The following is a 25,302-nucleotide window of genomic DNA, read 5'->3' on the forward strand; positions in this document are numbered from 1 at the left end:
GTGTTGTTTTATGAAGAAAGGTTGAGTAGGTTGGCCCTGTACCTATTATTATTCTTGATTCCAAGAGGTGGTGATCTTATTGAAATCCAAGTTTCTAAAGGGTCTTCATAGAGTAGATACTGAAATGATGTTATCCTTGCTTGAGAATCTAGAATTCAGGACAGTCAAAAAATAAAGGCATTTAAGATGGAGAAGGGGAATTTCTTCTGTCAGAAGATTGTTGGTCTTTGGAATATTCCTCCCCAGACAGCAGTGGAGTCTAGTTCATTGAATATATTCAAGGTGATGTTAGATAGATTTTTGATTGATAAGGGGGCAGGCAGAAAAATGGAGTTAAGGCCACAAACAGATTACTCAATTTCTTATTGAACAATGGAGCAGTTTTGAGGGGCCAAATGGCCTACTCATGATCCTGTTTCTTTTTATCTCATAATCCGCCAATCTTTTTCTTCCGATTGCAATGTTCAGAATTCAGACAACGTGCAAAGGTCTGTTTAAAGTTATTATTGGATATCTTAGAACATTTTTATAGACAGTCTAAGACAGATTAGGAGCTTACACACTTATGGAAGAAGAGACATCCTCACCTTTAGTCCTCCCAATACATTCCTCCATTGAGGAACCCCTAGAAAAAAGTAAAGTGAAATCATCAATGGCTAAACAGCTGACTTGTTGAAAAAGACATCCTTCCACTAGACTGCACTTAAATGAGGATTACAAAATCTTGAAACATATACAATGCGGTCACTACAAATTTCAGTAAAATATAATGGCATGTATGCAAAATCATACTGTTCCAACAAAATAGCCAGCGGATTTTGTCTTTTCAAGCTGGTGTTGCCTGGAGTAGTTTGAAGCATACACCACTTAGTGAACAGGTTTATCATTAATAGAAGTAGTCATTGTGCAGATGGACATACAGCAAAAAGAAAACAAAAAACTGTGCAAATTGTGACAGGATAAGTTTAAGCTATACTGATACCAGTATTTCGATGCATTCAATGGTACCACCCCAAATGATCAAATCGACAACTGAAACAGTTGTGCTATAACTGTGCTATAAACATTAACCTTTCAGGAGAATTCTGAACTTGCTTATTTGAAAGGCTTTTGCTTTTATATACATGACATGCAATTAAGCAATATTTCTTTCTCAATTTATGGTGATCACAGATAAACAACTTAAACAACACTTAAATGTAATAAAGCATCCAGAGACTTTTCACTGGAATGTTAATAAGCCAAATTTAGAAAGAGCCATACAAGATTACATATGTGCAGATGACTAAAATGTACGTTTTCAAATAAGCTTCTGAAGTGCACCTTAAAGACGTTAAATAAATAGTTTAGGAAAAGTATTCAAAGACTGGGCCATCACTGGCGGAAGAATTAAAATTGGGGATACTTAATAGGCCCAAAAAAAAATTTCACCTCATCTCAGTCCTAAACCCTTTATTGCAAGCCTGGGACTCTGTACTCTGAATTCCCCAGGTAGGAGTAACATTTTCTTAGCATCAAATTTGTCAAGCTCTTGAAGAATTTCATGTTTCAATTAGATCAGGCCTCATTTATTTAACTCTAGGCAATATTAATTTAGTTTACTCCCTACATCCTACAAAAACAATCCACAAATCACTAAAACCAGTATAAGAAACCTTTATTTCATTCCTTCAAGGGTAGGTGCATCTTTCCTTATGCAAGGAAGAATAAGCTGCTTACAGAGCTCCGGCACAGGGACTTCCAGCTGCCCTGATAGGATCTGAACCTGTTTCTTTCAGCCTCTTTGCATTCTCATCAATACTCACTTCCCCATCTAACTTTGTATCATATTGTTTCATCCGATAGAAACATTAACACAGTATAAATTTAATTCAGCCAGACAGCAGGGAACAGAAAATCTACATTCAAAAACTGTTCACCTTTCTATTGGCAGACAGGCAGAAGTTGCAGCGCTGCTGAAGGAGAAATTAAAGGAACGTAATTCCTCATCAATTGCAAAGTTTACAATTGTCAGAAAAAGATGGGACTTGCTGACAAGTGCCAGTGATGGTAGTGAGGGGTAATGAAGCTGCAAGAAATATCCAACTATTGCTACAAACTGATTAGCTTGACTGAGTTTTAATGTTATATAAAAAAACATGGAAAGTTCTGCCCTGCCCCCAGTAACAATCACTTTGTTGCCTGATAAGGGCAAAATTTAGCATCGTTTGAAAGACTGATTTATGAAATGGTTTTTCTTGCTCACACAGACCTCAAAATATGCCAGTAAGCCCGTCATCTAAGCTGTAGGTTCAGAGAAATGCAGGAACAGCAGAACACAAATCCAAGTGCAAATTTAAAGAGTTTGCAATGTGGAGTCTTTTGATTGTTATATTGTTTATTAAATAAATACAAAAATTAAAAAAGTTACAAAATTTCTGGTCTCTATTACTATACATGAAATAATGGAATATATTCTGATGTAGATTTGCAGTTTTTGTAATGCTTAATAAAGTACTCATCACTTCAGTGGGGAGGGTTGCATTTTTGTAGTTGTATCGATTTACATTCCTCTTCATAGAATCATAGAATCCCTACAGTGTGCAAACAAGCCCTTCAGCCCAACAAGTCCACACCGACCCTCAGAGCATCCCACCCAGACTGATCCCCCTATAACCCACCTAATCTACACATCTCTGAACACGATGGGCAATTTAGCATGGCCAATCCACCTATCCTGCCAACTTTGGACTGCAGGAGGAAACCGGAGCACCTGGGAGGAAACCCATGCAGACATGGGGAGAATGTGCAAACTCCACACAGACAGGCACCCGAGGGTGGAATCAAACCCGGGTCCCCGGTGCTATGAGGCAACAATGCTAATCACTGAGCCACCGGGCTGCTTCATAACCTTAAGTTATGAAGTCCTTCCTTCAAATAATCTGGCTTGTATAACCCGTCCAACCACAATCAATATCTCTCCCACAATTCCTTTTGGTGCTGTTCTGAGGATGTGGTCAACATCATCAAGACCACATTTGTTGGCCATCCCTACTGCCTTCTGAAGATGGAGGTGGAGGACCTTCTCAGTATGAACAAATCAAATAAGAATTGAAGTAAGCCAATCGGCCCCTCAAGCCTTCTTCGCCACCAAGATCAGGGCAGATCAGATTGTGTTTTGAATACCACATTCTCATCCACCCCTTCTCCAAACATTCAAAGTGCAACCCGTTTTATATTCGCACATAACTGAAATTTCCTGCATGGCATTTCAAATAGTTTGTGTATACCAATGTGTCAACTTGTGAGCAAGGCTACCCATTACACCCCCTAAATTCAATGATATAAAGTTGATGCAGCTGACTTTATGAAGCGTCATGCTTCAAAGAAGTATTCTTCATCACTGACTCAACATTCAATTTAGTAAGAAGCAAGTGATGCTAACAAAGAAACCAGACTACCATGTTGAATACTTACATGTCTGATCCTTTGCTTTCTTCTTTGTACGCTATAAATAAAATTGAACAGAACATATTAGCATACTGCTATAAAGGGAAAACAACAGGTTCTAAATGCACCATTTGCAGTTTACCTTCAGTAAAATCTAACATGAGTGAGAGAGCAAGAGTGAGAGATCAGCAAAGATTCAGGCAGAAATTTGGAACTGATGCGAAATGATGAAAAACTTAGAGAGATTACTTTATTGGACCTGAAGTTATGAAGTCCTTCCTTCAACTCATCTGGCTTGTATAACTCATTCAACCACAATCAATATCCCTCTGACAATTCCTTCTGGTGCTGTTCCGAGCATGTGGTCAACATCATCAAGACCACATTTGTTGGCCATCCCTACTACCTTCTGAAAATGGAGGTGGAGGACCTTCTCAGTATGAACAAATGAAATAGGAACTGAAGTAAGCCAATCGGCCCCTCAAGCCTTCTTCACCACCAGATCAGTTTGTGTTTTGAATAACTTTGGATAACTTTGGATTCCCTTGTCTATCAAGAGTCTATCTACCTTGTCCTTAGAAGTATTGAATGATCCCACGTCCTTCTGAGGCAGAGAATTCCAAAGTCGTGCAAACCACCGGGGAAGAAAATATTTCTCCTCACTTGTCCTAAAAAGCTGACCCCTGATTTCTAAAACATTATATAAATCTTATATAACCTAAATCTTACATAATTCAATCAAGTCACCCCTTAATTTTCCAAAATCCAGCAGATACAAGCTTAGCCTATCCAACCTATCCTCAGAGAAACAAGCCCCTTATTCCACGTATCAATTGAGTAAGTCTCCTGAATAATACCTAGAAAGCATTTACATGCTTCCCTAAATAAGGCAACTAAAACTGTACATAATATTCAAGATGTGGTATTACCATTGCCCTATGTAACTCAAGCATAATATCCTTACTTGCATGTTCAGTTCCTCTTGTAATAAAGGACAGCAGATTAGCTATCTTAATTACTTGCAGTATCTGCATGCTTTTTTAACAATTCATGCACTAGCACACCTAGATCCCTCTGCACCTCAGAAATTCTGCAGTCATTTTCAGTTTAAATGATACTCCATTTATTCTTCGTGTCCAAAGTGAAATCTTTTATAAAAGGAGTGGTTAAATGAAAGAAATTCCTGATACTCACATTATAAACAACAAGTAACAATTTATTTATCAAACTCTAACACTGAACAAATTGATAGAACTACTAACAAACTGAACAATTTCCCCCCTCAACTACAAACTACTCCCGAATAAAACAAAATTCTAATGGTAGGCTATTCCAATAAATAAAAATCCCACTTACATAAAACAAAAAAAAAAAATTAAACCTTAATTCTCTCGAAATTACAGCCAGGACAAGTTTTCCAAAATGTTCTTTGCCTTCTCTGCCGTTTTCCATTCAGGAACGCCTTTCTCAGTTGAATTCTTGTGTCAGGAATATTAGCTAAGAGTACCGTAGTCTATTTATTTAGTTCGTGCTAGAGCCAGTTAGTTTCTCTTCAGATGGGAGTTCACTCTCTCACCAATTTCCAAACTACCTCTTCTTTTATACCTTTGATGACCTATCAATTTCTTACAATAGGATTGGTCCTAGGTTGTCAAAACCATTAGATTTAAATTTAATTGGTTTTCACTCTAAGGGACTGGTTTAAATTAATTGGCTATTATTCAAACTGGTTGCCTTCATATCAAAACAAACTGTAGCTTTTTTTTCGACCATACAGCCTTTGATACAAATGTTTCAACCTCAAAAGCTCTCTGTGCATCTGCAGACATGTTTTTTTTAAATCTCTAAGCCCAGAAAAGCACATCATTTTTTAAAGGGATCATGCGCTCTTTCCCCCCCGACATCATTTTAAAACGAAATTCTAACATCCTGCTTTCCAATCCACAAATACTATAGCCAATTTCGCAACATCATAACGTTCTTTCTTACCTGCTTTTGTGTCATCTGCAATTTTAGCTCGCATGCTTTTGCTACCCTCAAATAAACTATTGATATCAATTGTAAAAGGTTGAGGCCCCAGTGCAAACAGAACTCTATTCATCATATCCTGCCAATCAGTAGAAGACCCATTTCTGTATATTCTTTGTTTTCAACCAGCGAATCACTATATGATGGTAGAACAAAGAACAAAAGAAAATTACAGCACAGAAACAGGCCCTTCAGCCCTCCAAGCCTGCGCTGATCCAGATCCTCTATTTAAACCTGTCGCCTATTTTCCAAGGATCTGTATCCCTCTGCTCCCTGCCCATTCATGTATCTGTCTAGATACATCTTAAATGACGCTACCGTGCCTGCCTCTACCATCTCCGCTGGCAACGCGTTCCAGGCACCCACCACCCTCTCCATAAAGAACTTTCCATGCATATCACCCTTAAACTTTTCCCCTCTCACCTTGAAATCGTGACCCCTAGTAATGGAGTCCCCCACTCTGGGAAAAAGCTCCACCCTGTCTATACCTCATGATTTTGTAGACCTCAAATCAGGTCCCCCTTCAACCTCCGTCTTTCTAATGTAAATAATCCTAATCTACTCAACCTCTTCATAGCTAGCACCCTCCGTACCAGGCAACATCCTGGTGAACCTCCTCTGCACCCTCTCCAAAGCATCCACATCCTTTTGGTAATGTGGCGACCAGAACTGTACGCAGTCTTCCAAATGTGGTCGAACCAAAGTCCTATACAACTGTAACATGACCTGCCAACTCTTGTACTTAATACCCTGTCCGATGAATGAAAGCATGCCATATGCCTTCTTGACCACTCTATCGACCTGCGTTGCCACCTTCAGGGTACAATGGACCTGAACACCCAGATCTCTCTGTGCATCAATCTGCCCTAGGGCTTTTCCATTTACCATATAGTTCACTCTTGAATTGGATCTTCCAAGATGCATCACCTCGCATTTGCCTGGATTGAACTCCATCCGCCGTTTCTCTGCCCAACTCTCCAATCTATCTATATTCTGCTGCATTCTCCCACAGTCCCCTTCACTATCTGCTACTCCACCAATCTTAGTGTCATCTGCAAACTTGCTAATCAGACCATCTATACCTTCCTCCAGATCATTTATGTATATCACAAACAACAGTGGTCCCAACACGGATCCCTGTGAAACACCACTGGTCACATTTCCCCAGTTTGAGAAACTCCCTTTCACTATAACTCTCTGTCTCCTGTTGCCCAGCCAGTTCTCTATCTATCTAGCTAGTACACCCTGGACCCCATGCGACTTCACTTTCTCCATCAGCCCACCATGGGGAACCTTATCAAACGCCTCACTGAAGTCCATGTATATGACATCCACAGCCCTTCCCTCATCTATCAACTGTCACTTCCTCAAAGAATTCTATCAAGTTGGTAAGACATGACCTTCCCTGCACAAAACCATGCTGCCTATCACTAATAAGCCCATTTTCTTCCAAATGTAAATAGATCCTATCCCTCAGTATCTTCTCCAGCTCACCGGTCTATAATTACCTGGATTATCCTTGCAACCCTTCTTAAAAAAGGGGACAACATTAGCAATTTCCCAGTTCTCCGGGACCTCACCCATGCTCAAGGATGCTGCAAAGATCTGTTAAGGCCCCAGTTATTTCATCTCTCACTTCCCTCAGTAACCTGGGATAGATCCCTTCTGGACCTGGGGACTTGTCCACCCTAATGCCTTTTAGAATACCCAACACTACACCCACCCCCCCACCACTCCTTATGCCAACTTGACCTAGAGTAATCAAACATCTATCCCTAACCTCAACATCCGTCATGTCTCTTTCCTCAGTGAATACCGACGCAAAGTACTCATTAAGAATCTCACTCATTTTCTCTGACTCCTTGCATAACTTCCTCCTTTGTCCTTGAGTGGGCCAACCCTTTCTCTAGTTACCCTCTTGCTCCTTATGTATGAATAAAAGGCTTTGGGATTTTCCTTAACCCTGTTTGCTACCGATATTTCATGACTCCTTTTAGCCCTCCTAATTCCTCGTTTCAGATTGGTCCGACTTTCCCGATATTCTTCCAAAGCTTCGTCTGTTTTCAGTCGCCTAGACCTTATGTATGCTTCCTTTTTCCTCTTTGCTAGTCTCACAATTTCACCTGTCATCCATGGTTCCCTAATCTTACCCTTTCTATCCCTCATTTTCACAGGGACATGTCTGTCCTGCACTCTAATCAACTTCTCTTTTAAAAGCCTCCCACATATCAAGTGTGGATTTACCCTCAAACAGCTGCTCCCAATCCACATTCCCCAGCTCCTGTCAAATCTTGCTATTAGTTAGCCTTCCCCCAATTTAGCACTCTTCCTTTAGGACTGATCTCGTCTTTGTCCATGAGTATTCTAAAACTTACGGAATTATGATCACTATTCCCAAAGTAATCCCCTACTGAAACTTCAACCACCTGGTTGGGCTCATTCCCCAACACCAGGTCCAGTATGGCCCCTTCCCGAGTTGGACTATTTACATACTGCTCTAGAAAACCCTCCTGGATGCTCCTTACAAATTCTGCTCCATCTAAACCCCTAACACTAAGTGAATCCCAGTCAATGTTGGGAAAATTAAAATCTCCCATCACCACCACCCTGTTGCTCCTACATCTTTCCATAACCTGTCTACATATTTGTACCTCTATCTCATGCTTGCTGTTGGGAGGCCTGTAGTACAGCCCCAACATTGTTACCGCACCCTTCCTATTTCGGAGCTCTGCCCATATTGCCCCACTGCTCGAGTCCTCCATAGTGCCCTCCTTCTGCACAGCCGTGATATCCTCTTTGACCAGTAATGCAACTCCTCCACCCCTTTTACCTCCTTCTCTATTCCACCTGAAGCATCTATATCCTGGGATATAGAGTTGCCAATCTTGCCCTTCCCTCAACCAAGTCTCAGTAATAGCAATAACGTCATACTCCCAGGTACTAATCCAAGCCCCAAGTTCATCTGCCTTACCTACTACACTTCTCGCATTAAAACAAATGCACCTCAGACTACCTGTCCCTTTGCGTTCATCATGTGCTCTCTGCCTACTCTTCCCCTTAGTCACACTGACTTCATTATCTAGTTCCTTACAGGCTTTAGTTACTACCTCCTTACTGTCCACTAACCTCATTTGGTTCCCATCCCCCTGTATGTTAATCCCTACACTACAAATTGCAAACTCTGCATAATAATGTTTTACACGATATCTTGTCAAATGCCTCCTGGAAATCCAAGTACAGAACATCTACAAGCTCTCCTTCATTCATAGTGCATGCTACTCCTTCGGAGACCTTTAGTAAATTGGTTAATCACAACTTCCTTTTCACATAATTAAGCTAACTCTTCCTGACACTTTGACTTTTTCTAAGTGCCCAGCTATCGAAACATCTTCTCTTCTCTACTTTACCCACTTTTTGATAGTTACAAAACTATTTTTTTGTAACTAAGTGACTAGGTAGTCCAATTTAGGTAGCAATCTAAAGGCCCATGGAGTGGTCTGAATATCTGACCAAATATGGAGTGATAGATTGCCTACCATGTAAGAACACCACTTTACAAAAAGCAACACTTTAATCATGTAAATCTTTTCTAATACTTTATGAAAAAAAAACTTATTGAATTCAGCTTCACAAATCAATTCGATAGGATTGAACTCAATTGCCAGTACATTAACTAAACACTATAATCAGTACAAAACAAACTATCACTAGTAAGCATTTTTAGAAATTTTAATGAAATCTAAGTTTCTTGATTTACACCAAGTAAAAGCAACAAGGATGGAAACAATAGTGGTAACACTCATCAAGTTAACAAAGGAAACAGTATATTAAGTAAATGCAATCAATAGATTTAAATAGCAAGAGTTGCATATGCAAGGGTAGCTGATACAATAGCACCAGTTTTGTGCTTCTGCTCAAAATGAATTTCTACCTGCTTTTCAGAAAAATAAGATTTAAAAAGTAATTCAAGAATTAACATAAAATGAACTTGCTTTCATATAGCATTTGCAACACTTACACTTCTTCAGAGAGGAGTTTTGAGAAGCAGCAAGTGGTTTTGGTGTACCACGTTGGAATGTGACACAGTGGCTCAATCTTTGTCTCGGAGTGTGTGTTGCTGCTGGTCTCTGACTGGGTGTTGCAGGCAAGGGAGACTTCGGTGTGGTAAACAAATTTGGTGAATCGCTCAGATTTGGCACGCTTTTTGAACTCCTAAGCAATCTGGAAAGAAAAAAAAAAATCCTCGGATTTTAGCTAAAATCTGTCAAATATTTTTTTTAAAAAAAGTGTCCAGCAGACTGAATGGGTGATGCATTTGACAACAGTTGTTCTCGATGCAACAATTTTCTTCAATTTTCCATTTCTCTCTAGAAGTTTACTTTTACTGAATTTTTCATTCACTTTTTAGTATGTTATTCAAGACACTTTCATATCCCAGAACGGACAGTGAGTACAACTAAGCTGGTCTAACCATTATTTGCATTGCAACCAAGTTCAATCCAGTCCTTATTGACAATCAAGACAATGTTTACTTCCACCGGAGCCAAAAGAAATAGAAGTCCAAAGTGATTGTCCCCTCCATGACTCAGATACATTGAAACTATCAATAAGTCTTCCATTTTTGAAAACCCTTCCCCATACACTCCTTCCACATTGTGCTCAAGACTGATTAAACAAAACTTCACTAGAGTTTAAACCTCAGGTTCAAAATCAGTGAAACCTAGCATCATACTTAAATTTTGCATCCTTGTAAGAATATTTTTACTACAAAACATTTCTGAACTTGCAATCCTTTGTGGCTTTTTAAACAATTTTGTCTCAAAATTTCACAAATAATAGCTTTTAAAAGTCTAAGTTCCCAAGTTTTAATTATATTGGAGCACAAAATACAACTTGCAAATGCAAATGCAAATGCATAAAATCAACATAATCTTGAAAAGCAAGTGGTCACCAAAGCAACATGACAAAAAGGTCCAAGTTGTCTGGATGCAGTTATTCTAAACAGAATACAAGTGAACACTTCAACAAACAATTATTGTATTATACAACAAGGTGCAGAGCTGGATGAACACAGCAGGCCAAGCAGCATCACAGGAGCAGGAAGGCTGATGTTTCGGGCCTAGACCCTATCTCTGATAGTATTAAATACATTTGTATAATACAGTGATGAGATCAGTGCTGTCATCAGGTTTATTTACCAATTCACTAAGAACATAACATAGGAACTAGGAGCAGGAGTAGGCCGTCCGGCCCTTCTAGCCTGCTCCGCCATTCAATAAGATCATGGCTGATCTTTTTGTGGACTCAGATCCACTTACCCGCGTTCTCACCGTTTCCCTTAATTCCTTTATTGTTCAAAAAAAATATCTACCTTATCTTTAAAAACATTTACTGAAGTAGCGTCAACTACTTCACTGGGCAAGGAAGTCCATAGATTAACAACCCTCTGCGTGAAGAAGTTCCTTCTCAATTCAGTCCTAAATCTGCTCCCTCTAATCTTGAGGCTATGCCCTCTTGTCCTAGCTTCACCTGCCAGTGGAAACATCCTCTCTACTTCTATCTTATCTATTCCCTTCATAAATTTTATATGTTTCTATAAGATCCCCCCTCAATCTTCTGAATTCCAATGAATATAATCCCAATCTACTCAGTCTCTCCTCATAAGCCAACCCCCTCAACTCCGGAATCCAGAAAAACTCTATTGCACCAATGCACTTGAATTTTGTGCACAACATCTGTGGCGTAACTTAAATGTTTAAGTTACCAACAGTGTAACCATTTACCATCCACAGTAAGTGTTTCAGTGCTCCCTTTAGGTAACTAAAATCCTTATTTCGATTGCAAAGTGCATTTGCACACATTCTTATGCAGTTAAAACCCATGCACTGTGCTCCCAAAAAATGAAATACTTTAGAAATTGGTCAATAAAGTATTGGAATTTATGTTCAATAATTTTTCTCTCTTATCCTTTGTTTCTCAACAGTGGCTTCTTAAGTGAAGAGCTGAGATCAATTACAAAACAATACCAGTTAAGGATTTGAGAAAGACTACAGGACATAATACTCACGTGCCTGATTCATTGGTATCCTCGGCAGCAGCTGTAAATTTAATTAAATTCGTTAATTTTTTTCAAAAAAAATGATACAATTTAAAACATAACTGGATCAAATAAAAAAAACATTTAGAACTGAATAAGTTAACTAGATACTTTCCACAGCAAAAAACTTAATTATTGGAGTTACACACACAATATTGGAAAATGGTCAGGGTTATTAGAAATCCTTAAATGAATAAACACTACAACTTCGCCATGTACTTGAGTACATGTGATAATAAAACCTAAATCTAAATGCTCACCTCATGCCAAGATTCAGTTGAATTGCCTTCTCACTACTCTGATAATGACTCTTGCATTTTCCTCAATGCGGAGTGCCCAGTTTGACACGCCATATTGGGATCGGTTTGCAGTATTCAAATTCAGTGCCTCCCCAATTCCACCCTCACAGGCTTCCAGTAAAGTAATGACACATTGGCTACAGGACTGAATTGAGAGCTCAGGAGGTCCAAAGTTCTATTCGCAAAAGCTGTCAAAAATTCACAGGCCAAGTAGTGATCTGCCACCCTAACATGGTCTGGTCTACTCACATTCAAAGCCATGTGATCGCATTCATTTGTTTTTCAAACGACACAGAAATGAATGTACTTTCAATATTAAAATGGTCTCCAAATACCCTTAGATTTTTAATTGTCTTCACCCATTACTGAAAGTTGCATGGTTTTAAAGTGTGCATCAAATCATCAGCTGGATGCACATGAAAATCAGTCTTTTTGTGTGGTCAATCAAGGTACTAGGTGCTGAGAGAGCTCCTCATGTGCCTGTAACTGCACCAGATTGTTCTACCGTCTAATATTAAAAAGTGAATGACATTTCCCTGGAGTCAGCAGCTTTTTTTTTAGTGTGTTATCAGCTGAATGATCCATTGATGCTCGTATATGTAGGTTGCTGAAGTTGTAAATCAAGGCTGTTGCTGCAGATTTACAATGTTGTTGAACCTATTAGTCATAGTCACAGTTCAATAGCCGGCAGCAATTGAGCTGCACAAAAAAGTTCCCAAACTGAGACAGACAGACACACACACACACACAATAAAAAATTAATCATTCATAGAACATAGGACTCAGTTCTCATTTCCACTGACAAATAAAGCTTCTAATTTCAAAATGCTTCTCTGAAGGTGTTAATGCTTGACTGGTTCAATAAATACTGGCAGCTCACCGGTACCTTGTCCGTGCAACTAATCTTCATATGTAAGACAAGAGAGTTTTATCAAGCCAGACGTGGTTGTTCATCAGCAAATAAGGTGTATGAACCCTGGTTGATCAATCTTTTTTTCTTTTTCCTTTCTAGCCTAAGGGTGCAGAATGAACAAGTCTCCAACAATTGCCTGAATGATGGCCAGCAGCTACCCTATTGCAACAAGCAAAAAGTCTTGGAACTTTTCACAAAGAAATTCTTGTACACAAAGAAATCTTGTACAATATTCCTTGCACTGATGTTTGTCAGCCATAATGTGAACTGCTGCTTTAAGATCAATTTTTCACTTTCATATCAAGGCAGAATGTGGAGCTCATTCCATCTTAAGCTTATTTTTAAACAACTCTCACCACTAAAATTTGCTGTTTGATGCAGCACATGCAGGTTCTGTGAGAATCAATTGCACATGCCAAAGAGAATGGTTGGCAGCCGCTTCAGAACAATGGAAGAGAAAAGAGGCAACTTAAGGAACTCCACAGAAGCCAGTAACGTGTCACCAAGTCACCCTTGTCCACAATACTTGACACTGGTCAGCTTTCTCAGAGCCAGCTCTCAGAGCGAACAGAACCTCTGACACTCTTGTTTATATCTGTCAGCCAGGGCTCCCTGATTGGGGCTGTTAACCTGGTCCAATCAGGAATTCATTCTACAATAGGTCTACCTGGCTGACCTCATCACAATCACGACACCCCTCCCCCTCTAAGTCAGGGAACATAGGGCCTGTTATTTTCCTCGTAGCCTCTCTGGGAGCGTTTTCACACCAGGTCCTGTTCCTCCGACTCAGGCTCGGATACAAGCAGCGTGTAACGGATCGTAGCCTGCCTCTTGTGCCCAGAGTTTCTCGGAAGAAATTCATCCTCCTAATCAGGCAGTAAAGGTGTGGAGGCTGCAACATCCACCATGTCCACCTCAGACTCCAAGGTTTCTTCGATGCTAAACAGAGGGGGAGAACTCCAGTTCCGACAGCCTTGCCAGATGTTCCGAAGAGTCGGGTATGTTTTGCTCCTGCCCGGTTTGCCGGTTTGCAGCTTTCACATGGTAAATGTGCTTGGGTCAGGGCCACCCCACCTACCCGAATTTTGTACGCCTCAACCACGCCTCTTACCCGTGCAGGACTATTTCCATGGTTTCAGCACCAAACTTCATTCCCTGAAGTAAATTGTCTCTCTCGCTTAGAGGGGTCTTGTGTCCGGCATCAGCATTCTTGTTGCTGTTTCACCCTCCCCACTCCCAGGTCCGGGAAGATCAGGCTTAACCTGGTACAGCATGTTCTCCCCATTAGCAACACTGCTACAGCTATCCCTGCAGTTGTATGAGGTGTGATCCGATAATCAAATAGTAAGCGGGATAGTTTGGTATCAAGTGAAGCTGTAGGCTACTTCTTTAAGTTTGCCTTCAAAGTTTGGACTGCTCTTTCTGTCAGCCCAGTGGACGATGGATGGTATGGAGCTGTCCTTATATGGCGAATGCCATTCAAATTTAGGAAATACTCGAATTCCCTGCTGGTAAATGATGGCCCGTTCTCTGTGACTAACACTTCTGGGAACCAATGTATTGCAAAAGACTCTCACGGTTTTTCTATTGTCATCCCAGTGTTTGACAAAAGAACTCTGCATGTCCAGCCACTTTGAGTGAGCATCCACAATGACTAAGAACTTTGGCCCATGAAAGGGCCAGCATAGTCAATGCATAACCGAGTCCAGGGTTTACCTGGCTATTCCCATGAACGGGGGGGGGGGGGGGGGGGGGGGGGGGGGGGGACGCTTGTGGTAATTTTTGTCCTTGTTGGCACTCTGTGCACTGCCCCACCAACATGGCTATGTCTGTATTGCAACCTGGCCATCAGAAGTAATTTCTTGCCAACATCTTCATTTTGGACACCCCAGGATGACACTGGTGGAATTTAGCCAGTATCTAGCAGTGATCTTTGCTTGGGGCAATCACTTGCTCCAATAATAAAATATCATCCTTTATGGTGACTGGTCTCACCAGGTGCAGAAAAGGTTTCAATTCTGGTTACGACGGCCCTTCTGTTTTGTCCATCACCACCAGCTGTTTTAGTTTCTCCAGGATCAGATCTTTTTGCATCCACAGTCTGATATTGTCAGCAGTGACCAGAAGGGACCCCAGAAAATTTAGCATCAGAACAGACTCTTCCAGTGGCAGTACCACCAGTGGTGTATCTGCCAGCGGGAGGCAGCTCAATAAACCCGCATTTGCTAATTGACCTTCCAGACAATCTTTCAACTTGCACTTAGAAGGAGAACCTACCAGTGAATTCCACCTGAAGCTATAGGCAGCACAGTCTTGTCCTCAGAACTTCTAGCAGGGGTTTGTCATCTATTACTATTACAAATTTACACCCATAAAGCTATGAGTGGAACTTTCTCACACCAAAGATGACTGCTTAACCTTCTTTCTCAATCTGGACATATTTGCACTCTGCATCAGTAAAAGTCCAGTAAACAAATGCTATTGGGCCACCTGTGAGCCAACACTATCCCTATACCATACGGGGAGGCATTGCAAGTCAGTACCAGATCACACTTGGGATCATAGTGTGTTAGACGATGAGAGCTGTTTCTTCACTTCTCCAAAGGTTACGTCTAGGCTAGGAGATCGTTTCCAAAGCTGACCCTTTTTCAATAGCAGATGCAAGGCTACCAGGATGGAGGCCAGGTTACATATGAACTTTCTGTAATAATTCACCAATCCAAGGAAAGACCTAAGCTCCAGTACAGACATGGGAACTGGGGTACCTTTGATTACCATCACTATCTTCCAACGGGTGTAACCCAGTCTTGTTGACTCTTTTGCTCGTGTAGGTCACTTGGGGTGCCTAGAACAAACATTCTTCCCTTCAAAGACATACACCTACCTGGGAGAAATGTCTAAGGACTTTGTCCAAGTTCTCCACGTGCTCTTTATTGGTCTTCCCTGTTATTAGCAAGTCATCCAGAGAAATGGTGACCCAAGGTAGACCTTGTAAAATGTTCTCCTTCGTCTGCTGAAAAATGGCACAGGCTGATGATACCCCAAATGGCAGTCTTGTATATTGGTACAAACCCTTATGGGTATTAACTGTAGCATACTTTTGAGAATCCCCATCCGATCACAATTGCATGTATGCATGGTTCACATCCAGCTTCGTGAAGGGCTGCCCCCCGCCCCCCACCAGTTTTATAAATCGTCTATACAAGGGAATGGGTATTTATCCAGCTGCAAAAAGCGGTTTACCGTTTGTTTATAATCGACACAAAGGTGAACTAATCCATCAGGCTTCACAATCGGTACAACCAGTGCTGCTTATTCTGCAAACTGTACACGTTTGATGATTCCTTCGCTTTCCAGCCTCCTGATTTCCACCGAAAGAACTGCAAATGCTGTAGATCAGGAGAAAAAACAGAATTTGATGGAAAAGCTCAGGTCTAGCGGTATCTGTGAAGAAAGAAAAAAAAAAAAATCAGAGTTAACGTTTCGGGTCCGGTGAGGAAAGGTCACCAGACCCAAAACGGGAACTCTGATTTTTTTTTCTTCACAGATACTGTCAGACCTGCTGAGCTTTTCCAGCAAATTCTGTTTTTGCTCCTGATTTCTACCTCTACTTTTGCAGACAAGGCAACTGGCACTGGGTGGGCATTGCAGAATCATGGAATTACTTCTTGGTCAACATGCCTTGGCTCTTTTGATAGTCCCTCGACCTTCCTGAAAAATATCCATGTATTTGGTTAAGACTTCACTCAGGCAGCCATTTCCTATTGAAAAAATGTTGAGCCAATCAAGGTGAATCTTTCCCAACCAATTTTGCCCCATCAGGTTTGGGCCCAAGCTTTTTACTACAATCAGTGGCAACTGAACCAACTGCTTCTCATACGAGACTGGAACTCAAGTTGTACCCTTAATCTGTAAATGTTCCCCGATGTAGGTTGTCAGTTTAGCCAAGGTCTTACACAAATGTAAGGGTTAGCATCCAGAGCAAATTTTATTAAAGATTGATCCTGCAATCACTGATACAGCCATGCCATTATCAACCTCCATTAGAACCAGGTGACCATTTAACTAGATGTTTATTTTGATTGGTTCTGATTTGGATGTTGCTAAGCAACTTAACTGTTCCCGACCAGACGTAGATGGGCTTTCAAGGGTTTGCACTCTCCTAGATACCGACCTAGGAGTTCCCTTACTCAATTCAGGCCTAGTGGGCCTCTTCTGCTGTCTCTAGTCCACAAACCAGCAGCAATTACAATGGCTTGCTGTGCCGGGTCCTGAAGGAAATATTAACCATTTGGTGGCTTCGTTTTGGGGTTTTGCTGTGGACTGACCGAGAGACTCTGTTCAGGAAATGTCCTGAGTGAAGCCTAGTAATTGCCTTCACTCAAAAGGTGTTCCCCAAGTTCAGTTAGCCTGGCAAGGGTGTCCACTTCCATTGGCAGGCTCTGTAGCTCATCTGCTCCACGTGCCACATTTTCTAACAACAAATCCAGTTGTGGTGCCTGTATGAACTCCTGTTGGGCTTCAGCTAGTAGGTGCTTTTGCACAGTTACATCATTAATCCCACATACTAACCAGTCTCTCTGCATCTCATTTAGGGTTAAACCGAAGTCACATGCTTCCACCAGGTGTCTCAACGTCAACAAAAATCCCACAGATGCCCCTGGTTCTCGAACTGCTGAGTAAAACTGAAATTGTCTCAGAATTAGAGGAAGCTTGAGATCGTAACATTCCTTAACTAAATCCGTTAACTCTTGGAAGGTTTTTGTATCTGGTGCCTCAAAAAACGTTAGGCTCCTAAAAACCAAAAAAGCTGCAAGTCCATAAGTTGTCAAGAAAATTACTCATTGCTTTTCCTCTGTCCCAATGTTATTTGCCTGGAAAAGAATAACACATTCTTTCCACATACTGACCCCAGTAAGATTGAGATTGAATGAGTCAAGCTTCCCAAATAGGGGCCTGATGGCAGAAATGCTTACCCCAACTCAAAGACAACTGTTAGTGAGTGAATTTTTTCAGGAGCATGTTTTTCTCCTCGTCGCCACTGAAATAACTCCACAGAGGCCGGTATCCCATCACGAAGTCACCCTTTATTTACACGTGCATAGTTCTTGACACTGATCCAGCTCCCTCAGAGTGAACAGAACCTCTGACACTCCCGTTTATATCCGTCAGTCAGGGCTCCTTGATTGGACTAGATTAACACCCCCAATCACAGAACTCATATTCTGAGGTCCACCTGGCTGACCTTGTTACAATCAAATGCTGATGGACAATGCATAGCTAGAAAGACAGGTTTAAGTGAAACAAATTAAGAAAGATGTTGTTACAGGAGTCAAAAACCATGAAATATTTACACACAAAGGGAAATTGCGTGGAGAGAGCAAGTTTGATCAGATTATGGACAAAGTTTTGAGGGACCTCTCCTGTGTCAATGATTTAGTACTTAAACATCAGAATGCTTTGGTTTGTGTTAACTAATTAATACAGAAGCAAGTGAGTGATTTTAACATGAAACAATTCTGAATATCCACAGCTTGCTAAGATTAAAATCACTTACTATCCCTTCGTGGTATAACTATAAGTACATGGGTGGGGTTCTGAGCCAGGATCCAATAATAGCCATTTTGTTTTGAGGGAATACAACTAGCAGAAGTATTTCTTACATGACCTTGGACATCTGGATTGATTAAAAGTGTATAAACATAGCCTAAGCATCTAATATATTTCTTTAAAAAAATTAATATTAAAGGACAGTTGCCTGAAAACACCCATTTAATTCATGACCTGGAGAAAATGACATATTCCAATGTCTTCCTCCTTCTTTGTTTGTTATATGATTGAAGCTAATTTGATTCAAAAGACAAAATAACTAATACGCAAATGCTCAATACTAAGGTGAAATCAGGGGTCTATAACACACAGAGATTTGTTCAGCACAGGGCAGGTGTGAACACAGAAGAGACTTGGGGACAGGGAAGGAAGTAGGGAAAGCATGTCATTACTTACATTTACGTGATCCAAAAGAATCTCTCCTTTTAAGACCTGGTGTAGTAGGCTTGACGAACAACTGCTCTGATACAATCTGCAATGATCTTTGTCGAGAGGATTGCACTGATGTATTGGAAGACGTCTTTGATTCGGTCTCAGATCTCAATTGTTTACTAGTAGTCAGCTTTGTCAATCTTTTAGAAGGCCTTTTAAAACAGTGAAGTCACAAAAGACAAGATGGTAGATTACAAGGTGCTGGTTAAACAGCAATTTTGTGTGACATCTGTTCAAGGTAAAAACAAGCAGCAGTGGTGGCTGCTTTATTTTAAAGGAGACATTATTTGCTTGGTGCGACGAAACATTGGAAAAAACCGAAAGCCAAACAGTGCAAAATCATAACTTCAACCCCCACCTTCAACCCCCCCACCCGCCAAAGAAGAAAACATTTACCCACCATTGTTGAGCATTGCAGTTACTCACATACGAGGACTGGTAGCATTTTTAATTTATACCAGTTAGTTGCCAGTCAAGGCTATGTGACTCCTTCATCGAAATTCCTCCAGGCAAGTACCATCACAACTGACAGAAGTGCCCATAAAACTACTGGAGGCATTAGAGAACAATGTTGACCATAGAAGGAAGTTGAAGCAGCATTTGGAGTTGTAAAAACCCAACCTCCTGTTTTATTCGATTAATTATTGTCACATTTACTGAGATATAGTGAAAAGTATTGTTTCACATGCTAACCAGACAAATCATACCTTATGCAAGTATATCAGAGTAACAGAACAGAATGCCAAATAGAGTGTTACAACTACAGAAAAGTTGCAGAGAAAGAGCAACTGTAATATATGAGAGGTCCATTCAGAAGTCTGATAACCAAAGGGAAAAAGCTATTGTTAAATCCGTTGGCACGTGTTTTCAAACTTTTGTATCTTTTGCCCAATGGAAGAGAGTATAACAAGGGTGGCAGGAGTCTTTGATTATGTTTATTTGATTTTATTTTTATTTATTTTGATTTGTTTATTTTAAAACATTTACCAGATCATGAGCACCCTTGAGGAGTTAAGTTTTGGATATTAATTTTTGGGTGTCTACCTTATTTGATCAGGAGATGCCAATCTTAGCAATTCAAACAATAACAGCATAAGTAAACCTTCTGTTAGCAACTATCCGCTGATTCAATATTCCAACAAAGTCCCATTGTTCATACCTTCATCATTCTCAAATTTGTTTATCTGTGCAAAGCATTTTGTCCATTTTCTTAAAAAAACATTTAGGGGATGTGGGTTTCATTGGCTAGGCAAATATTTATTGCCCATCGCTGGAGAGTATGCATGAGCCACCATATTGCACATGGGTCCATATGTGCATAAGCTGGACAGCCTTATAATAGGAGTCAGTGTGTCAAATTTCATCACACTATTCCTTCAGTAAAACATATTTTTCTGTTTTGAGCTTTATTTTCAATTTTATTCTGTACATTTTAAAATGTTAAATGGTTGCAGCTTATCAAGTTGCCTCCTATTAGAAAACGTCTTCCGCATTTGCAAAGTTTTACAAAAATAAAATGTAACTCATAAATAGCAGAAATTTAATACAGTTATAGAGTTGTACAGCATGCAAACAGACCCATTGGTCCTACTGGTCCATGCCAACCAGATTTCTTAAATTAATCTAGTCCATTTGCCAGCATTTGGCCCATATCCCTCTAAACCCTTCCTATTCATGTACTCATCCAGATACCTTTTAAATGTTGTTTTTGTACTTGCCCCCACCACTTTCTCTGGCAGATCATTCCATACACACACCACCCTCTGCATGAAAAAATTACCCCTTAGGTCCCTTTTATATCTTTCCCCTCTCACCTTAAACCTATGCTCTCTAGTTCTGGACTCCACTATCCTGGGAAAGAAAAGACCTTGCCTATTCACCCTATGCATGCCCCTCATGATTTTACAAACCTTTATAAGATCACCCCTCAACCTCCGACGTGCCAAGGAAGATAGCCCCAGTCTATTCAACTTCTCCCTATAACTCAAAACCTCCAACCCTGGCCACATCCTTGTAAACCTTTTCTGCACCCTTTCAAGTTTAACAACACTGTTCCTATAGCATGGAGATCAGAATTGTACACATTATTCCAAAATAAACAATTTCCATTCACCGTATAGAGCATGTGGGACACTAAATACGGATTGGTAGGTTACCTTCTTTGGGCAGATTTGATGACAAATTAAATCACAATATCAAACAATAGAATTTGACTGAATATGTGCAAATGGGTCTCCTACTTCCATACATTTTTCACGCCACTAGAGGTCTACATGGAACAATATAAATATTTTAACTTTCTGTGGCGATAAAATAGTGTGTACTACAAATAGCACCATGCATTAAAAGTGCATTCAGCCGAAGAAATTTCAATCACTATTTCTTAAAAAAACATTGCAACAATTAAAATATACATTTGTTTAGAAATATACATTCATACAAAACTAAAGGCTTGCTAATATGAAAAGTCACTTAAGCATGTTATCACCCTTTTGAGTGCAATAGAGCACAACAGCAAGAGTCATTTCAGCAAATTGCATTATTATAAAAAGGGAAAGAAGAAACAAATTTTACAGAAGCGATATTCTCAAAATGTATGAATTGTTCAAAACATCAGACATGCAAACTGCTTTTAATAATGCATGTGCCCAAAGAGGCAAGTTACAAAAGAGACAAGGATATTATTGCAGTAATGGACATTTCACAATATGATCCATAGGAGTCACATAATAGCAGCAAGAATGCTTTGGGTCATGTATGCACTGGAAGAAAGGGATGTCAGTGGGAGGAGAATTATTACAAATCTCTGCTGGCTAGCTTCCAGTTTCCACCCTCTGTAAAGATGAGCTCATACAAAACTCCACTCCATCCGCCTGTATCCAAACGTGCACCAAAGTCCCATTCAACCATCACCCCTGTGATCACTGACCTACATTGTTTGTTGGGGAACATCTTAATTTTAAAATTTTGATGCTGATGCCCAAATTGTTCTGCATTCATATTTCTATCTAATGTCAGCCCTTTAACTCCGTAAGTATTCTGTGCTTCTCCAACTTAGGCTTCAAGGACATGCAATTTTATTCCTCCCAATCTCTCCAGTATCAGCCACATGCAAAGAGCTACACAGACCCGAAATTCTTAGGAACATAGTCTATCCAGTAGACCATTCAGCACATTGATGCTATCCATCATTCAAAACAATCATCACTGACCAAACACTTCAATGATTTTTATGCATCCCATTGCCATTACCAGTGGCATACAGGATAATCAGAAATATATTGATCTCTACTTTAAACAGTCTCAAGGACTAAGCTTTCACCACCCGTGGTTGAGAACTCCAAAAGATTCACAACATTGCAAGGAGAAAAAAAGTGTCTCATCTCGAACCCAAGTGGCCTCCCTCTTATTGTTAAATTGTGTCCTCTGGCTTTTGACTCTCTAAGAGGAAATATCCTACCTGCACCTACCCTTTAGTTATTTCATAAGTTTTAGTGAAATTTCAAAAGTCTAGAGAATACAGGCCCAGTTTATCCAATGTTTCTTCATAGGAAAGACATACCATTCAGGGAATAAGTCTGGTAAACCTTGTATTCTCTTCCTAAATCTCTCTATTTCTCCTGGAGGCACTGCTTAAAACCTACCTCTTCAACTACGCTTTGGTAACCTCCTTAAATGTGTCAGTGTCAATTTGTGAAGTACATTGCATGTTTCTGTACAAAAATACAAACTGCACTTATTCTATGCCTCATTCATTAATGTTTTATGCAAGTAACACGGACAACAGCCAACACTTTAGCTCGATAAATCCTCATGTACAGAGTCATCTCAGCTACAACTTTATACTAATATTTTTCAAGCACGGAGAATGCAAATACATTCCTATTGTTGATGACAAATAGTTTATTAATTTAGCAATAAATTACAATCATTTCTAAAAAAATATTGCAATTAAAATGGTAAAATTTTTTACAACTCCATAATTCCATTCAATTTTTCCCTCCTTCCCCAAAAAGTGATGATTCCAAGACAGAGAACAGCACACACTTCAGAATTTAAATTATGCAGCATTTTTCACTCAAGGATTACGCATTCAACCAATTTGTGTGCCATTCAATTTATTACCATGGTCACTCATTTGTAGAATTAATCACTTTCTAAAAAAAAAACCATTAAATTATTGGAATAATTAAGCTTATTGAACAATAACCAATAGTTGATATCTAGTAGTCTTATTCAATTAACTGACAGCTATCAAATTATGTACTTCAAAAGACTGAAAAGTCAAACATAGTAGAGACTAAAAATAAAGTTGCTGGAAAAGCTCAGCAGGTCTGGCAGCATCTGTGAAGAAAAAAAATCAGAGTTAACGTTTCGGGTCCGGTGACCCTTCCTCAGAACGTTAATAGTAAGGACTAAGCTTCCTCAACTCACAGGACACTTTGGATGTTTAAATTCAAAATCCAGCCAATATTGAATTTTAAGATTGCTGCATTAGGTGCTTATACTGTCTGGAAATAAGCACTCGCTTTCAAAAAGAAATCAAAACCTATCGAGAACAATATAATTGTATCTTCCAAATTTAAATACTGTTGCTGCTGAAAACCTGATTCATAAAAAAGCTGGCAATACTTAGTAGGTAGAATCCATGGAGGGAAAAGTAACGTTGAGGTTTCAGGTCTGTGACAATTCTGATGAAGGCACAGATCTCCATCACTACGGATGCTGCCTGGCCAACTGAGTTTCTCCAGCATTCTCTATGTTCCTTTGTTTGACACGTCCAGCATCTGCTGTTTTATTCACACGAAGCTTTAATTCTGCGAGATAAACAGTTGCACGCTAGAACGTGAACAAGAGCACTGAAATCAATCAGATCATCGAATACACGGTTTAACTCACAGGACACTCTTACGACTAGAAGCCGCCATCTTTCGTTCAAAAACTGCCGCTTTCCTCTTCAACAGCGGATGTCGCGCCCCCACCGCTGGCATTGGTTCAGCTCCGGGAACATCGCTACCTCTTATTGGTAAATATTGATGTCAATCACAATAATCGCCGCCCCCCACCCGACTGAACATCTATTGGTTAATTGTCTACGTCCCGCCCCTTAGAATTGCAAAGTTGAGTGGACAGTTCAGATGTCAATCATTAACGGCGGCGCCCCTTTAGTGCGCATGTGTATGTATTGCCTCCCCGACGAAACCGTGCAATTTATTTCCAACTGTACCCCTTCGAAAAATTTATAAATGTAGTGTATTCATTTCTCATTGGGAATTCAGATGTTCTCTTGACAAACACTGGGCAGATTAAAAGATTTGTGCACTACAAATAGAAATGGGCTGGGAAGGAGGGCGGACTACGAACGATGGACAGTCAGCTCAGCCATATAGAGGTCGCTTCTGGTGTAATTATGCTAATATGGGAAGAGGAACGCCAATCAGAAAGGGGTAGGGTGGGGTTAGCCTTGAGGCCCCGCTGGGATGCTTATCCCGTGCCTGAAGGACCCCTCCCCTCACGGACCATCAGTGTTGGAATGAGTGTCTGGAGGTGGTGAATGAAGGAGTAGAGATTTCATTTTGCTTTAAAAAACTATTAAGTTTTTGTTTCAAATATATATATTAAAGAAGGAGACTTGCCGGGAAGGAAATTCCAGAATGTTCGAAGAAGCGAGTGAAGTGTTTGACAACATGTTCAAGGGCTCTTTCCCATTGACTTTCATAGTCTTCATCCCGGCGGTGTTGATCCTGGTCTCCCCGCTGCCCATAGAGGCTGCCCATGAGTTCACAGTGTACAGAATGCAGCAGTATGATTTGCAGGGACAGGCCTATGGTGAGTATTTCTTGTCATGCACCGTCAAATGGCATTTTTCACATGGCAAATTCATTGGAAGGTTGCGCAACACCATTCAGACTGGGCGTTTTTTTTGTGTGTGTGTGTCTGAAACTTCCAAGAGCTGTTCACGGCTCCCTCGGTGCGAGTGGTGTAGGGAATGGTGAGGTATGCCATGTTCTCCCCAAATTATCACGTACTGTCATACTCCAGAGGCTTAAGCACGAACATCTAGGCTAAGGCTCCCAGTGTAGAAGCATCCAGAAGTCAGAAGATTTGTGGGTTTAAGTTTTATTCTGGGGGATCATGTATGACATTCCTGATTTAATACTGAGGGAGCATTGTCAAAGATGTGTTTTGGATCAGATTTTAAACTGAACCTCTGGCTACCTGCTCAGGTGGGCATAAACGATCCTGTGTCATTATTTTGAAGAAGACTTACCCCAGGTCAACGGTTACCTCCCTAATTGACGTGACCAAACAAAAAGTCAGGTTTTCTGATTTTATATTTTTGTTTGTGAGATCTTTGAAGTGTACATGTTGGCTGCTGTTTCCTGCTTTACAACAGTGGCCACACTTCTTTACTGTGAATATCTTCAGGTTATATACAAGCACAAATCTGGATTTCACTGTGAAGTTCATAGTTCCAAAACTATCACCAAGTG

The 25,302-nt window shown here is 40.3% G+C and overlaps 2 protein-coding genes across 2 annotated transcripts in view; one reads left to right on the top strand and one right to left on the bottom strand.

Moving 5' to 3' along the window:
• The window catches only part of haus8 (HAUS augmin like complex subunit 8), a 59,028-nt gene extending 35,232 nt beyond the window's left edge, over window positions 1-23,796 (bottom strand). The window contains exons 1-6 of the mRNA XM_048613936.1: window positions 23,708-23,796; window positions 18,773-18,960; window positions 11,525-11,555; window positions 9,476-9,678; window positions 3,457-3,487; window positions 588-625 (exon numbers count right to left, since the gene is read on the bottom strand). Of these exons, the coding sequence (XP_048469893.1) occupies window positions 588-625; window positions 3,457-3,487; window positions 9,476-9,678; window positions 11,525-11,555; window positions 18,773-18,960; window positions 23,708-23,736 (520 nt within the window). The 5' untranslated portion in view covers window positions 23,737-23,796. The remainder of the gene's footprint in view (window positions 1-587; window positions 626-3,456; window positions 3,488-9,475; window positions 9,679-11,524; window positions 11,556-18,772; window positions 18,961-23,707) is intronic.
• A 404-nt stretch (window positions 23,797-24,200) lies between these two features.
• ncln (nicalin) overlaps window positions 24,201-25,302 on the top strand; it is a 49,384-nt gene continuing 48,282 nt past the window's right edge. The window contains exon 1 of the mRNA XM_020511020.2: window positions 24,201-24,637. Coding sequence (XP_020366609.1) covers window positions 24,463-24,637 — 175 coding nt within the window. The 5' untranslated portion in view covers window positions 24,201-24,462. The remainder of the gene's footprint in view (window positions 24,638-25,302) is intronic.

Source organism: Rhincodon typus, chromosome 29 (genome assembly GCF_021869965.1).
Source record: "Rhincodon typus isolate 14 chromosome 29, sRhiTyp1.1, whole genome shotgun sequence".
Lineage (NCBI taxonomy): Eukaryota > Metazoa > Chordata > Chondrichthyes > Orectolobiformes > Rhincodontidae > Rhincodon > Rhincodon typus.